This window comes from Apis dorsata, unplaced genomic scaffold, assembly GCF_000469605.1.
Source record: "Apis dorsata unplaced genomic scaffold, Apis dorsata 1.3 scaffold_88, whole genome shotgun sequence".
NCBI lineage: Eukaryota > Metazoa > Arthropoda > Insecta > Hymenoptera > Apidae > Apis > Apis dorsata.
Genome location: NW_006263386.1, coordinates 1183707 through 1202414, shown reverse-complemented (window position 1 = coordinate 1202414; position 18708 = coordinate 1183707). Strand labels below are relative to the sequence as shown.

Here is an 18708-nt window from a genome sequence, read left to right as displayed (position 1 = left end):
AAAAAAAAAAAAACATTTTAAATTATTTTAGAAGTCGTGTTCTAGCTCGAAATTAGAGTTGATGTAAGAAATGTAATGTCGAGCCATACTCGACATAGGAATCCTAAGGGTTAAAACTCGACGAAGGAAAAAGGAACCATTTTGGAATAGAAATTTTGTTACCATAATTTCGATTGTGCAGAAGATATTTTATGTAATGGACGGTGTTCAAGTCATTCATGGAAATTTTTAGATGGTTACATGAAAATATTTCGTATGTCCATGTGTTAACACGGAATATTCTAAAAGTCAAAATAAATATAAAAATTTGCTATACAAAAATAAATATTGAGATTCATTTATAAATAATTGAGGTTTATGTTATGGATAAGGTGAGAGAGAAAGAGAGGTGTGATGGAGAGTAAAAGTACTTCAGTCTGTCTAATGTAAATTTCAATCATTTATATTGATAAGCGAGCTTTGAGCAATATTTTCGAATACCAACTTTAGAATCGAGCCCTTGAATTTGAAATAATATTAATCTGTTCACGATAATTTGACAAGTGAATTTATCTGGATCTATCTATTTATTTTATTTAATAGAATTTTATTCAAATATCCAAAGATCCTGATTAATTAATTAATTGAATTATTAGGAACACGAACAAGAAAGATATTAAATAATTAAGAAAAACTTTTTACGATTCAATATATTTTTTAAGAAAGGTAAAAATATTAATATTTTAATTGTCTTTCCTTATATATAAATAACTTTAAGTACGAGTAGGATTTTTTAATTTTGCTTCTTCTCTTAGAAATTTGCACGATTCTGCAGTTTGGTATTCCATTTTAAAACATCGTGTATAATTTATATCTTTTTTTCTTTTTTTGTTTCAGGACGAAAAGAACCAATTGCTCATCACGAATCTCTGGTTAAAATTGGTGAGTTATTTAATGTATCATGAATATAATGAAACCTTTATAAAGCTATAGGAAAAATACGAGCTAATTTCACGTGGCAATTGCAATCAAAATTTAATATCGATGTTGAATAATTCTCATTGACTAATTAATTAAAAAAAAAAAAGAAAAAAAATGAGAGAAACCATGAAAAAATTTTATCGAGAGAGAAATATAATAAAACTATCGTTTAATGAACCAATTAAAAGATGAAAATTATCAAACAAAGAATTTTCGTATAAAAGAATTGAATATGTAAATGTATTAATTTATATTTTAAATATAAAAACAAAAAAAAAAAGAAGGAACAAAATTACATAAATTTCTATCGATTCGAGTAAAAATTTTTTTTGACTCGTGAATCTTTAACATTCGAAAGAAGAAAGAGAAGCGAATAATTCACGTGATATTTTGAAGTTCGATTTCTAATTACAGATTACAAAAGCCAATATTCGAATTAACTACGATTACCATCTTCAATAATTGTTGACCATACAAATTTCTATGCAATTCAGTACAGTTCCTAACGATATTAGATCCACATCGAACCCAATATTCCAATTAGCCATAATTTTGTTTCAAATAATTACTGTTCTGACTGATCATAGATCATTCACAAATTCTTACTATTAAAAACATCCGATATTACTTCAAACATTTGTATAAAACTTAAACAAAAATACTTGAATTAATATATGATTATAACTTCAGTGATCACAAATACCTATTGCTTTTTAAGAAAAATTTTTAACAACTTCGAAATTCTAAAAAATAAGTAAAGTCTAAGTTCATCATGGAATTTTCAATTTTACGAAGTAAAATTCCTAATCACACATTACAAAACTTAATAATAATTGAAAATTACTATCACTGCGATCATAAATTGTTCAAATTCTTCCTTAAATAAATTTTTTTCCATAAAACTTACACAAAATTCAACGTGAATCGATCATAAATTTCCCAAATCGAAACTTCTATTCCAATATATCAAATCCAAGTTGGAGGAAAGGATCACGTGGTATTATTTTGAAGTTCGAATCGTGGTCACAACAGATTCTTATCAACTAGAACTATTAATAGAGGCACGGGCAACAGGTACTCCCGTTGGAGAGGGTGAAGTGGCGCACCCTTATTAGGGTAGACCGCCGTAATATTTCCTTTCAGGAGGTTTCGAACCGCACTTTAAAACGCTTGTCGTTGCTCATTTCCAACGGCTTATGCCTCGTCAATCCTCGCCCTCATCCACAACCCCTATCAATGCCTGCGTCATGAGGCTTTGCAATGACCCAAATTCACAGTTAACGATTCGACGATGATGTTTTCGGCTCGATCGACGAGTCGAATGGCCGAATCTTTCGGCCATTTCGGCCGATTTCTATGTTAACAATTAAAATGGGAAACATAGAAACACGCTCGAATCTATCTCTTCGTTGATACGAGATTAATATTTGGGATGATCACCCGACGTTGATAAATTAAACGAACGGATACAAATGAGACGATGATTTCGAGATCGTTAGACGTGAGACGAAGGGATTCGAAATGAATAGCATTTTTATGTGTAAAACATGTAATGTATGTTGAATCTAAATCCTCTTTTTTTCTATTGTTAATCGAGATATGTAATTATAAAAGCTACGATCTTGAAGGTAATTCATTTATTATTTTATCTATTTGTTTTGTTTTGTGCATTTTTTAATTGAATTTAAAAGAAAATTGTTTTATTTCTTTTGTTCCTTTTTTTTTTAGATACAAGAAAATGTATTTGAAATTCAGAAATTAAGAATAGAATCGAAACTAATATCTCGAATGAGATCAACTTTTACGATATTCGAATAAAATACACAACTTTATTTTACTTTTATTTTAATATCATATCCGTGAAAAGTGAAATTTCTCAATCTTTTTCAGAAAAGAAAAAAATTTATTATTTTAATTTAACTTTATTTCACATAATAATGTAGATGGATTTATTTTTTCATATTTTTATTAAAATATTATTAGAAACTCCTAAGTCTTGTAACATGATTTCAATTATTAAAATTATTCCATGAAAAATAAATATAGAAATATTCAAAATCAAATTTCTATTTCCTTAAAAATAGAACGTATCGATTATTCTTGAACAGTAATTATAATGTAATTAGAACTTATTAATAACAATGACAAGAAATCAATAATACACCATAAAGAATAATCAAAGAAGAAAGAGAATTATTTTAATTCGAAATTCTATTTCACTAGAATATTAATTGTATTACATTGCATGAAACATCGTAATTGTTTATTAAATCCATTGTATAAAATACTGCATCAACTAATTAATCATGTGATCGAGTAATGCAAACAAATATAACATAATAGAGATCTTTACAAGATCTTCTGAAAATTAAATCCATATAAATTTCTACGATTCTCCTTATCTCTTTCGATTTTATGAATACTTCAATTTTATTGTATATTCATCTTCATGAAAACAATACATTATATATTTTTCAATGTAAAAATTAAAAGAGAAATAATTGGAATATTAAAAAATCTAGAAAAATATAGAAAATTTCAAAATTCATGAAATAAATATTATATTTGTTTTCTAATATATTTACTTATATATGTCTATATAGCCTACTCTTTATGATTCTTTCATATAATAAAAATATATTACCGATTATTTTTAAAAAAAATTCCAAATGCTTTCAAACTTTTTCGCGGTAGTGTACATGCGCAGTATGAACAAATAAAAAAAAAAAAGTTTCATCTCTTTTTAACCTTTTTCGTCTACCCTTGGATGTCAAGTGCACGAGTAGTAAGGGAGTGAACTTAACGCACAGCTGCACTTGACTTGCACCGCCTGATATCTTTTTGAATATAAGTCGCTGAGATATTCAACAACTTCGAGATAAGACTCGGAGATATTCAAGATATGTTTGACGTTTTCACGTATCGAAACCACGTCCTACATATTTTCCTGATAGCATTTCTATCAAATACATTTGTGTCTCAGCCAAGAAGAAGGGGACAATCAGAATCAAATGTTCCTCTGCAATAACTCAGGAATATCTTCACAATTTTTATTTAATATCTAGGAGCTATGAAGTAATCGTACGATTAAAATTAAAGTTACGAAATATTTTTATAAAAATATAAAAATTGTGTAAGTGATATGGAATTTTATATATGCGATGGAACACACGGAATTGAAAACCCCTTCGATTATTCATAAGAAATGGTTTTAGCGAAGAAAGTTGAACGAATGGTTTCAAGAAAGATATAAATGTAAGTGAATCGTTTTTTTTTTTTTTGTAAATGGACGCGTATATGAAGATTTGTTTTCTTATATGGAATTATATATTTTATAAGTTATGTATTCAATTCTATATTAATTTTGAAATTATTTAAATCTATAAATTTTATATAAATTTTAAAAGAAATAATGTTTGAAATTTTAGTATACAATTCCTATCACAAAATTTATCGTATACTTTTTTAAATGTTAATATTAAGATTATTTTTAAGATAATAAAAAATTAAATGTAATGTAAAATCTAAAATTATTTATTTGAATTGCTACTTTTCAGAAAGAATCAATACGTTGGAAAATTGAAAACTGTAATCATGTATCAAACATGTACAAATACACGTGTAATTCATTAAACACTTCCAATATACAAAATTAAATAAACAGATACTTTAATAATGAAAAGGAATCTTTCTGATAGATGATATAAAATTAATTTTCTTTGAGTCAACTTCAAATTAAAATAAATTCACAAAATAAAAATAATTTTCAAAATAAAAATAAAATAAATATATATTTTGGCAATAAATAGTGTATCTTATCGTAAATAATAATAATTTAATAATAATATTGAAAAACTATTTAAATAAAAATATAAAAAAAGTTATTCTATGATATAATATTTTAAATGATTAATCTTTTTTAAAAAATTAAGAAAAAGAACACATTAAACAAAGAGAAAAATTATATATTAACAATGATATTTGTGGATTAATGTGAAAATTTGAAATGCAATAGATATTATGCACCTCGTATCCAAGGTTGCTTCGCTTTCATTGAATCTATATCAACTGTTACGCTGCATTTGCATAGTTTCTCATTGAGGTCATGGGTTAGAGAATGCAAAGATACATAGCATATTTCTGCATATCCCCTCCATAGCATACCAACACATTGACATACAAGAAATATGTATTAAGCGACATGCACGAAACGCCGCATAATTTGCATATGTGCAAAAGATTCCATGTCAGTTGGTCATACATTGATTACTTATTAAAGATTCAAATGTGTTACAGCATATAAACTATGCTATATTTATACGGTAATTACCAAGTTGGATGACTATATATTATACAACTTCTGACAGAAGGTGGACATCCTTTGCAAGAAACTTTAATCGGTTTATAAACATCAATCTTAATTTAGTTTGCATAGTAATCGAAACATTAGGTTGTTGAAAAGACAAATTTTCAGATGACAAATTTGGATACTTTGTTTCAAATTTGAAATTTTTATCAATATTCAAATTAAATTATTTATTATTTAAAATATATAATATTTTATATCAAATATTTTAATATGAAAAATTAATTTTAAATATTTTACTATTTAATTTAAACAATTTTCTTCTGAAATTATTCTATCGTTATTTGATTAATTTAAAATAAAAAGAATTTTCCGGCTTTTTTTTTATTTTATTATGAAGTTTCTTTTCAAAGTTTTTTATTGTATCGATTATATGCAGCAAGCAAATTAAGCGAGAAAATCTTGCTAATAAGAACATATTTTTTTAATAGATCTGATAAACATAAAAAAATATATATTTATAATTTTACTTCGTAATTTTAACTATACTTATATTTATTATACAAATATATATAAAATCATTTAATTCGATTCGAATCGATGAAGAAATAGAATTTTATTTTATTTCTTTTTTTTTTTTTTTTTTTTAAAAAATATTATTTTTTTTTAAATAAAAAAAAAAGTTTTAAAAAAAAAAAAAAATATATTTTAGTTAATGGTTTTGTTTTTTTTTGCTTTAAAATTTTTTTTTTTTTTTTTTTAGATAATCTTTTTAATTTGATAATAAAAGACATAATTATATAGCAAAGAAAATATATATACTGTAGATAAGGTTATGTATTTTGAAAATATTAAATTTTAATGAAAAATGAGAAAGAAGATCTAAACAAAAAATATAAAAATATCAAGTTTAGAAGAATATAAGATGACATAAATGAAAATTGAAGACTTTTAGAATTTAATTTTGACAAAAATAAATTAATAACAAAAAAAAAGAATGAACAAATTATTCGTTCTTTTATATTAAATAATAGTTATAATTATAGATATAGAAAATGATTGGTTTATAAATTTTTCTGTATTATCCTAATACTTAGAATTTATAAAATCTTTTAATATATTACACTCTTATTTTTGTATCATAATCTGATGAAATATACACACAATGACAGATATTTGAAATTCACCAATTTTAAAATATTTCATGAATGTAATATGTATTTCTATACATATGCACATATTCATACAATTACCTATGTATAATTTTTTCTTTTTAAACATACTTGATATACAATTCACTAAACTCAGAATTTATGACGCAATTGAATTTCTAACCAAATATATAAATTATTTCAGGTAAACGTATATTACTTATGCTTTTACATGTTATTATGAAAACATATAATAAAATTATTTAAACCATTTATGAATTAACAAATTTATGAATATATATAATTATGATGTACTCACCAAGACAAAATGTTTATCAATAGGTTACAAGAATCACCAGGTATTTCTTCATATTCTTTATATTTTCCACATTGTTTCTTCATTATTTTCACTCAAAGTTCACGATACCAATTTATAAAGCAATTTATAAATACTTTATCACGAAATACTTTATATCGAATTTATAAAATAAATGTTAGACGTCAGAAAGATGTATTCGACACGACGCGACGCCACGTTTTGTACCATTACGCAACGATAGGAAAGAATGTCTAATTGAACACTTCGAAAAAAAAAATACGAATAGCATTTGTTTTGTTGATACCGAACTCTCAATAAGGAAGTATATACTTATGTTCTTGGAATTTTTACCTGATTGCGTTCACCTTGTTTTCGTCTTTGTTTTGAACGATATTCGCACATGTCTATTAATTATTATAATTTATATCACTCAAAGCACGTTGAACTACAGTACATTCGGCCAATTTAGACACCATAGAACGCCACCTATACTTATTGTTTAAATTAATATGATTAATACGTTAATCATATGAGATACAATTTATTTAAATTATATATTTAATATTAAATTATAATTTATGAATCAAATTATTTATATATTTTTTAAAAATATGTGCTAATTTTTTGAATTGAAAATATGTATATATAGAAATATCTAATTATATATATTTAATTCAATTTGTACATATTCAGTCACTCATTTGATTTTCGTAGCAAGAAGAACTTCCGTAAAGAAGAAGTTTTTAATTCTAAAATAATTGTCAGTGAAAGTGCGTCATTTGTGTCTTTCTGTTATAATTTTCTATATTATTAGTGTATATAAATATGTGATTTCAATGAGGATAAATGAACTACTTTCGACAAGCAGATACAATATGGTGAGACTTTTTAAATTTTTAAAATTCTTATTAATAATAAAACATTTTTAAAAGAATTTTTCTCTTTTCAATATATAAGAGAAATTTATATAAAATAGATTAAGATGTCTTTTTGTTCATTATTAGGAAATCATTTTATTCATATTTTAATAATATTTTCATTACGATAGTATAAAATAATTTCTTTCAAATCTTTCTTTCTCTATTCTTCTATTCGATTTTCAAGAGAAAAGTGATTTTTTGTTCTTAAAGAAAGTTTTACAATTTTCCATTACTTCTGTCGAGTTTATAAATCACTTGAAGCGAAAATAATATACGTATAAGATGAAAGCTTTCTGAGAACTTTACTCCGTGTGAAGCATAAAAATTATAACCAATATATGAAAATATATATTATATATATGAAAAATATAAAATTAGTTATGTAATTATATATAATGTATTTTGTTGAAATATTTTTTATTTAATAATATAATAATATAATATAATAAGTTATTAAGTTATTTAAATAAAATATATAACACAAAATTAATAAAAAATATATTTATATATTTGATTGATTTATACATTCGTTTAGTGATTTAATCGTTTTACAAATATTTTATCAAACTTGAAATAAAATACAAAGAGTTTCGATATTTTTAATAATTAAAATAATATAAGATGTAAAAAGATTTAATACAATTCCAATATGTTCAAATAATTGAAGTACAGTTATTTCGGCGTAAAGTAAATATACTTGTAGACAATACATTGACACATAATTCAATTAACGTTCAAGGATATTCTGTCAAATTGATATCGAATTTATCGGCTATTGAATTTGAAGAACTCGCCTTGTAATTTCCTTCGTAATTGAAATTTTAATATTATATCCGATATCTTTAGTTTTGTTTGGAAAGATTGAATATCAGCAGAACAGATTCAGCAGATTCGTTTCATTATTTCAAAATTATTTCATTCGTCTCTCAATTTCACGTGGTTTCAATTTACAAACGATAAAATTCTTCTCATTTGTTAATCGACACATTTTCATTCGACTGTATAATTTAATTATAATTTTTAATTTATTTTAATTATTATTTCATTTTATATATTTTTGTTCTAATGCATTATTTCTCATCAAATTCTTTTAAATTTTTTGACTTAATATATTTTAAAAATATTTAGATTAGCATCTATTGTCATTGATATAAATTTTTTATTTGTTTGAAATGGTAATACATTTTGAATATAATTTACTATTTATTTAAAAAATATTTATATTTAAGTACAATAATAATTTTTAATTATTGATCGTGAATCATATTTCTCAAAATTATTTATGATTATTAAAAAATATATTTATTCAATAAAATTTTAATACTGTTTATTTTCCATCGTATTTTCAAAATTTATAACTTTTTGAAAAATAATTATTTACTTAATTTCTTACAATATTTATACATATTACAAAAAATCCTAATATACATATAAAATTAACCATAATAATCATCTCGTCAACATCATAAGATACATAAAAATAAATCTGATGTTCCTGACGTTACATCAAAGAGTATCTCGACTTTTATTCGAGACAGAAGATTAACCTTTCACCGTCACGAAACCTTTCACCATCCTCGGTTCTTATCCTGTCAATGGTAAGAAAAATGTTTTCCGGTCAAAATTAGTTTCACAAGGTACTAGCCTACTTTGGCGAATTCAGAATTCAGAAGCGCTTCGATCGGAAGGGTATAGAGGTAGGGATGCATCAACGAAGTAGTTTCGAGATAGGCTGAAGTGCATTCGCGTAGCACAGTCGTAGGCGGGGTACGTAGTTACGTGAAAATCCACGATCGCAGAAACGAACTTCTCGGTAGGGTGTAACTTCTTGGCCTCCACTAGAAAAGAGTGGAGCACGACTCGAGTAGGCGGAGTACTCGCGTGTCTGTGAGCTTTAACGGTTCTATGGTATTATGAGCGAAGTCAGCGCTAGGTGCACTCTCTTTTCCTCTTTACCATCTCACTATTACCCTCCCTCGCTTCGTTCCACCCTTCTGTTAGCCCCCATCGCGTCTCTATTTCCGTTTCTCACCCCAGTTTTGTGCGTTCACCCTAAAGAAGAGACGAGTAAGAAAGAAATGGGAGTGAAGAAAGAGGGATTGGAGAGAGAAAGGAGTTACTCGACGTATCTCATATAGGTGTCTCCTATAACAACATTTTTTTTTTTTTTTTTTCCTTTCTTTTTTCCCTCCTTTTCTGTTTTTCTACAAAGAGTAACCCGTTTTTTCAAGCCGTGAAAAAATCTCGACGAACGAAACGTACGGTAAATGGTACTACACGGTTTTACCACGTTTTACGCAAAATCTTGGCATTTTATGGCTCTCGAGACGTACTTCATTAAAGATTTTATTGTTTCTCGTGTTTATTGTTCCAGCTTGTAGCGTGAATTAAATTTTTGTTTAGATTCGCGTTACGACGAACTGGTTATCGATTTTTTCTTTTTATTCGTGATGGATACAACATATGATTTGTACTTTAGAATATTTAATTTTTGGTGAAGTTTAAGTCTTTATAATCTTTACGAAATATTTGTATTTCAGAATAGTTGATTTTTCCATCCACGTCGTTTCCTTATTTTTTTTATTCGTTTCCAAATTGTCAATTAGTTCCTTCCTTTCGTCTGCACGTCACGTTCACGAATGTGCAATTGCGACTACCAACTATCGGCTATCAATGACAGGACAAGATGAGTCAGAAGCATCACAGACGGCTAGAATCCTCGTTTGATTAGGTTCGTTAATGTACCTGCCACTGTCAATTGAGATAGACTGATATTCTATAGACCATCGAGGGCACTTTATCAGTTTGATATGTTATCGGCTCAAATCAACGAGTAGTCATCTTATGTAGTACGTATACGATTAAAGAAATACTGTCGTTTGATTGGCATAACATGCCTATTACGTTTTAATTGGTGTCGCGTCGTTACGAAATGCAAAATGTGTATCCAATTTGTGTCAAATAGTATTTATAAAACAAATACAAACATACATGTGATATAAGCGACGATTTGAAACTTATCAAATAATTTGAAGATATCGTTTAATTTTCTTCTTAAGATTGAGGAAAGAGTTAAATACTTTTTTGTCTTATTTTATCTTTTTTGCATCAAAATATAGAAGAAAATCTTTGTCAATAATAAATTATTTTTTTATTTATATATTCTTTTTTTAATTTTTCATAATATAATAACTTAATATTTTTAATATTTATAATATATATATAATGATTCGGTAAAATTTTTATTTTCTGATTAATCATCAAAATTATTTTGAAAAAAAATTATTGCAATAATTTATAAGATAAATAAAGTCTTTAGTTTTACTTAGATAATTTTTAAACAATTGATTAGATTGTTTATCTTAATTAAGGAAAATTTTATTATCGTAATTAAAAATCATATCTTTTCATGTGTCTCGTCAATTGAAATACACAAATAGAATTGAGATAAAACCAAAATCAGTTTAATTCATGGTGACTGTGTAGTTTGAGTGATTTTCTTGATTTAAAAGGATTCGTGTTTAAAAGGATTATCAGTAAATGGAGATCAAAGATAAATTCCAGAAAGTTTTATCCTTAGAATTTCGTTTAAATGAAAGTTAAATTAAACTCAATTCTCAATTTCTGCTTCTGCATAGTCCTTGATCATTTTAGAACCGTGATTCGTTTAACTGCAATTTTCTGATAAGGTTAAATTTACGATCATCTGTCTTTCTTGCTTCTTTCTTTAATCATAGCGTTAATTATAAACCTCTTCTTCTTGATTATAATAATTTTCTGCAGCTCGAAATTATCATATCCATTTTTATCTTCTTCTTCTAAGAAAGAAAAAAATTATAAAAAAATTAAATTAATATTTCGATTAATAATAATTATTATATCCTCTTTTTATCTTTTATTTTTAGAATTTTTAAAATTTCCAATTTATTTAAATCTTTAAAGATTTGTAGAGACATTCAAGATAATTACCGGGCAATTTTCTTTCTTGGCTACAATTCAGTTTTTCAGAATGAAAATACTTTTCAGAAAAAGAATTTGAGATTTTATTATTATTTTCTCATGTTTCTCTATAATTATAATAGAGATATGAAAAAAATAATTGTTCTACGCTTTATAAAATTACGCCATTAAATTGTTAAAAAATTTTTATTCCGATAAAAAGGATTATTTAACAACTTTTAAATTTTTAGATATGTGTGTTCAATTATGGAACAAATGTGATATTCAAATAATTTTAATTTAGTAGCGATAGCTCTCTCGAGATGCTTTACGATCCTTCAAAGTTTTAAAAAAATTTCAAGTTATCGAAGTTCTCTTGTTAGCTTTTACGCAAAATATATTAAAGAAACTTTTAAATGAATCTAATTAGATATCTTTAATCTGATATATATATGAAAAATCCTGATGAGAATCTATTAAACTATATCTATTGAATTAAAAAAAACTAAAATATCGAAAATTCATAAAATATAAGTCGTGTTGTTAATTGTTAAATCAAAAATTCGAATTTGATTAGAAGATCAATCGAGTAGGATGATGCGTCAGTATACTAAAATACAAGGGGTCCTATTACTAATATTTATTCAGGAGAAGCATGTTTCCTCGTCAAACGATTTGGCATCCGCAGAGAAGCGGGCAAATATTCCTTATACATATAGGTGGCACTTTGGGGGTAAATTCGGGTCACACAAGCAATCGAGAGTGTATTAACTAGCTCTCAACGAGAATTGAGTTATGCCACGAGTTCGTGGTCCCTGATCAAAAGCCAGTAACGTATTGTAAACCGAAGGTGCAAAATTCGAACCCTCTTTGCCATGGATCGTCTTCAATACGTCATTTCTCAAAATTTCACACCCTCTGGGTGTGAAATTCATCGTGCTATCGGTGTTACAATTCCATTCGTTCAATAACTTGCACAGTTATTTTTTGAAAGAAAAAGAAAAATTGATTTTCTTTCATTCGTATTCTTTTCTTTTAATTTTAAAATTGAGATTTTTTCTTTTAGGATCTTTTATAAGTCTTTTTACTTGTACATTTGATTATATTCTGTTGAGACAAAAATATATATATAATATAAATTCCAGGTTAGAAAATGATGATATTTATTCGATTATTAAATTTATGCAATTCTTGTGGTATTTCGAGTGTTAATTTTCTAATGGTTTTTTAAAATAACTGCGAATATTTATGCAAGTTTGTATTTTTATAATTCATTCGTCAGAAGATTGAATTATAAAAATGGAAATATTGATCATTCTCTAAATATCATACTGATCATCATCTTTCATCTGTTCTGCGTATATTTGCATATTGTGTGCTTTTTTCACATTTAAATTTCTCACAAATGTATAAATGTATAAATATCCGTAATCTAGTTATATTAATACCTTATAAAAAATAGCAATTTTTTAGGAAAAAATAGGAAATTATTTAGAAAAATTTCATCCAACATTTTTGATATAAAATAAACATAGTTTAATGCAGATTGACAAAAGCGAAAAAGGACATTCTAGAAACTATACATCTTAAGATCCATCAAATGATAAATTAGACGAGATTTCTCAGATAAAATTTTCCAATATTTCAATTTTTTCAAACCTCAAATATACATGAATTTCATAAAATTCCGATAATTAACGAGCACTATTAATTATTTCATTTCCTCCCTCCTCCCTTTTTTTTCTACCATCGAAAAATCATTCCATCGAACTGCAATTACGCTAAACACGAAAAAGATAATTACGTCAATTAGTGCCTCTTTTGCGTCGTCTGATATTAATTTAATTCTCGATATTTCATCGAATATTCACGGGTAATTCGATTACAAACACGGGGAATCCTCGTTGAATTCCTCGTTCGATTGAAGGAAATCCTTCGAGGTATTCGTCAAGATAAGAAATCGTGAGGCGGTTGTAAAGTTGGGGGTGGGAGGGCGCGAAACAACCTATCTTTACGTGCCAGGCTCAATTTCACTTTGACGTGGTTTATATCGGTGCAAAGTTACTCAGCTGTTTTACGAACCGCCATCTCTTCTGTTTCCTTTTTTGAACATGATAGAAATTACACAGGTAGAGAAGAATAACAAACTGAAAGTATTTTTACATGCGCATCATAGTGCGTATATTTACTGATGATATTGCTTGTGATATCAAGTAGATGAAACTTTGATACAGTCATTTTTATTTGAAACAGATAAATAGAAAAAATTGATAAATGAGAAATTTATTGTAATGTGAAATATGCTTGAAAGTTTTTGAAATAATAAAATAGAAGATATAAATAGGATGCTAATATATTCGTGAGCAATTTTTGAAAAGTCGAATTTGAGATATTATAAGATAAATATTAAAATTCCAAAATTGAATTGTTTAATAAATAAAACTCAAATGATATTTTTGTATATCAATGTTTTAGTATTTAAAATCGACTTTTTAAATATTCTTCACGAATTTATATATTGTTAAAAGAAAGAATTAGAATATATAATTTAATTTTTAAAAATATATTTCTCTTTCTTTGAATACAACATATTGAAAATAAGAAAAAATATGGAATAGAAGAAAAATTTTTCAAAGAATTTTTTTTATATTATTTGTTAATAAAATAAATTAAAATTATTTTCATAGATTAGTAACATAAATATTAATAATTTTTTGTTATAATAATTAAACAAAGATATTTATTTAGTTAAAGTAAAAACAAAATCCAAATTGCATGATTTTTTTTTGGTAAATAAATATCATTACGTGTAGATATAATTATTCACTGTTCATTATAAATCATATTAAATTTGTTAGTAGCACGAAAAGTTAATCATAAAATATTTACATACAGAATATTTCTAGCTAAAGTCAAGTCTGACTAGTGTAAATACAAAAATGAAATAAATTAGTAGAACGAAATAAGCTGAAATATTCGTGCGCACATTTTCGAGAAAATAAAAAATGATAAAGAAAGAGAGATTTTAAACAACGATGTGTGATTCGTATCAACGAATCCGAGAAACGTAGTCAAAGCTTTACAGCGAAACATGAATTTTCAAAGAGTACTATCATGCATATTAAAAATCACATCATTAAAGAGATAGAAATATAGCAAGTGATGATACTTTTATCTTCGTTAGAATTATTAAGTATCATACAGTTACTAAGATTAATATTCAGACATTATCCCATCTCTGAATTTTTTATCCTTATCTTGAGAAATGGATTAATTAACCATCTTATTCTTTATGATGTAAAAATAGAAAATCCTTCATTTCAATTTTATTATTATTAATAAAATATTAAATATTAAAATATTTCGTTAACCATTAAATCTATTTAATTAAAAATATTTTTTCAAAAGTCATTTGTCAGTCTTTTTATAATTTTACTTAAAATTAAATTAAAACATCGCCTAAATTAATAATTTTTCCATCCAATTAACTTCGTATTTCTTTATCAAGTGCATTAAAAAATTTTTTAATTAATAATAAAAAGAAAGATGTGTCATCTTCACACGAAAATACTTTAAATCTATCTCTTTACAATTTTATCAACAAAAGAAACTAATCAATCACTCAGAAAACACTGTTAACAAAGAATTTTTACAATAATTATCACATCTTAAGATTTATATTTATAAAAAAAAAAAAAATTTCGAAAACTCTCGATTATCGTAAATACATCCAGCTTATTCGTTTATCTTCCACTTGTTTCCATCTCATCGAAGCGATTGCTGTATCCTCGTCGACCCGTTCTCGAGATAACAATGAAGAGATTTTTCTGGGTTCCGCGTCGGGTTCAATTAAGCCTCGACCGAATCGCGTATTAAAAATATAAAGGGGTTCGATGCTTTTTAATTAACGGTGGATTTCGTTATTTCGGGCAGAATCAAGCATCGTTACGGTTCCAATCCTAAACGATCAATCGCGTGTATGCAATCTGCCCGTAAAGTACGATTAAACCGATATGGGATGCACGCGTACATTTGCGCTTATCAAGAACCGATGGTTTAAACGATCATTTTGACGAATGATTATACATATTGGGCTGAATGTACATATTGATGAGAGTGTTGGCCGCATTCACCATGCTCCAGAAATCGAGGAACGTTAATCAACTCATTAAAGACTATTTCATTCATTAATCTTTCACCAATGATTGTATGGATAATTAATAAAACAGGATAAAATGTTACGTTTTAAAATAATAATTACGTTTTAAATTCTTTTGTATATTTATATGTAATTTCGTTAAATTTTTGTTTTAACGTTTAAACAAATTTTTGAGGTTAAAATTAATTTTAACTTCTCTCGTTAATTTTCTTATTCATGATTGACAATCTTATTATTATTAATTTTTGATCCTTTATTCTTGTCTATGGTAGGAGCTATATGTATTTAGTTCTTATTGGAAGAATCTTTTTTAATTATTATTAAGTCTATTTTTAATTAATTTTTTTCTTCAATTAATTAAATTCTTAATAAAATTATTTTTATAACTCCATTTCAAAGGTATATCAAAACGACTTTTATTTTTGTCTTAAAAGTGAAGATTGAAATTAGAAAAATCATCTCAGAAATTGAAGTTACGATGAAGCGTTTCCTCTACCCTATCTTTTAAAAATTCCTCTCAATTAAAAATTCTCGTATACTCCGTATACACTTACCTTATTTATTATTAACTTCATTTTCCTTGGAATCATTCCTTCAAACTTTCGCTAAACTTCGCGAAACTATGCGATTTATACGATCACGATACTCCAACCGTCTCATCATTCTTTTCATCCCGTTCTTATATATATATATACGTTCTTCGTGTTCTCCGCTCCATTGAAGCGAGCATAAAAGCGTTCACAATGAGGCAACGAGCGTCCATAATAGATTTAAAGCATTAATATTTTGAAAAAGGCCGTCGAGTCGATCTCTCTGTTCTAATTCTATTTTTTTTTCCTTTTCCTTTTTTTTTTTTACGAAAGAATAAACAACGAGGGTTTAACGATCTCTCGTGATTCTCCGGCGATATCTTTGTCCTCACCTTCGTGTCGCCACCCTCGATCCAGCCCTTGTTGAGAGCGCCTTGTGACGAAGTTCGTCGCATGGTTTAATTAGGTCAGTCATCCGAGGAAAGGAGAAGCGTGGCTTCGAAATCGATGATATTTCCAGGGCAAACATTTTCAGAGTGAATGTAGAATATCTGTAGAGGGAAAATAATCGGTTTACTCGAAAACTTTTGTCGAATGGTGTCTTTGAAAAAATTGAGATTTTTGTTATGGCGATGAATTTGTAATTTATATATAATATTATTATAATATATAATATAAATATTCTTTGGAGTGATGTGTTGGTAAAGTTGAAAAATTACAGATACAAATTTATTTAAAATTAAAATGTCAAGTGAAATTCGTTTATTTTTATTCTTATTTTTATTCTTTATTTTTATTTTTTATTAGTTGAAAATTTCCGAGATATTTTTCGTAGTAAGGATTCATTTCTCTTTTATTATTATTATTATTTTTGTGACAATATTTATTTTAATGTTTTCGATCTCAATACGATTTTTTTCATATATTTTTAATTCGCGCTTATCGATATTGATATTATTGATGCGTGATATATAATATCTTCTTTTTTTTCCCTAAATAAGATACTTTTTTATCCAATAATTTATCATAATATGGGTAAATTCATTTTATGAATAATATAATTTTGAAAAATTCAGTTGGAAAGAATTATTTATCGCGAAATTTAATAAAATTAAATTATCACCACAGTTTATAGTGAAGGATTAAATAAATAACAAGCAACTTTGATAAACAAACGATCGATAAACTGTTTTCTTTTATTACAACGGCGGCTGTGTTGGTTGTACACAACAAAAATAATGGCAAGAAAGAGTAAACAATTTAATTGACACATCGATTATATTATCGATCGTTTCGTTCATTTCGTATCTTTTTTTAAATATTTAGAAAATATATTTTTCAAAACACAGGTCACTTGATTCTGTTTTATTAAAACGTGACTTGCGACGAACTTGTTATATAATCTCACACCGTCTATCGAACAAACTACTATCACAAATCGAGTCGCCAAAGTTCAGCGAAACTTTCGTCTAAAAATAAACACGTCGAAAATAAACAATCGTACGCGCGATTTCGATCGTTCGCACGCATTGTTGAAAACTTTCGAACAAAGGATCGTGTTTTTTTTTTTTTACGGAAGAAAATCCAATCGGGAGGGAAGAAAAGGGTTGAAGTATCCCAACGTATTAACATTCCAACATAATCCCCTCATCGTCGTCCTCACCGTTTCCTCGTTTCGACGAACTTTGGGAAACGCTCTAATTACGTCCTTCAACGAGGAGAATGGAGACTTAAAATTAGTTGCGAAACCAGCGATCCGGTTACCTTCTGAAGAGACTAGAGCTCAGATATTCTCACGACATTTTATCTTCCTTTAATATCCTCGAATGTTGTAAATTATGGCTTCAACATCCCCTCGGTGCTCGAAGTGAAGGGAGAAGGAAAAAAGGAGGGGAGGAGAAAAAGTTGGGGTATTAAGAGCCATTAAAACGAAATTCAAAATGTTTCGAAAGATTTCTTTTTTTTTTTTTTTCCTCCCTTTTTTTTTTTTTTAATACACCAGAGGGAAATAGACCATGTCATTAAACAGTTAATGCTTTCGAAGGTGGATTCAGGAAAGGTAATATAAAGAGTTCTCGGAGGGAAGAAGATGCAAAAGAATCTTGCCCGCAGCACTTTAAACGAAGTTCTTGGATAGTTCGAAACTGGTGCCCCAATTCCAGGGGTGAATCCGAATAATCAGGCTCGCCAGTGTGCACACGCGAAAAGCTCTGCCAAAGGTTCAAACCTGAAGGCTGGCGAGGATTTTAAGCGATTTCAGCCGCCGGGATTGAGGCAGGGCGTTTAAGGCAGATTATCAATGTGCGAGTGAATGTTTGTAGAATGGGTGAAGTTTGATTAAAATGTTTTGTTGACATCGATCGAATAGCGCATTTCACAGTTCAATATTCTTTTTTTCTTTTTTTTTTTTTTTAATTTTGTCTT

At 26.9% G+C, this 18708-nt stretch overlaps 1 protein-coding gene across 4 annotated transcripts in view; it reads left to right on the top strand.

Moving 5' to 3' along the window:
- Positions 1-18708, top strand: part of LOC102675637 (neuronal acetylcholine receptor subunit alpha-7-like) — a 265300-nt gene that overhangs the window by 190508 nt on the left and 56084 nt on the right. For 3 of the 4 annotated variants that reach the window (XM_006611465.2, XM_006611466.2, XM_031508539.1), the window contains one exon: positions 877-921. In XM_006611465.2, the coding sequence (XP_006611528.1) occupies positions 877-921 (45 nt within the window). Of the gene's footprint in view, positions 1-876; positions 922-7464; positions 7615-18708 lie in introns of those variants that run through there. The other variant, XM_031508538.1, reaches the window with a different exon arrangement.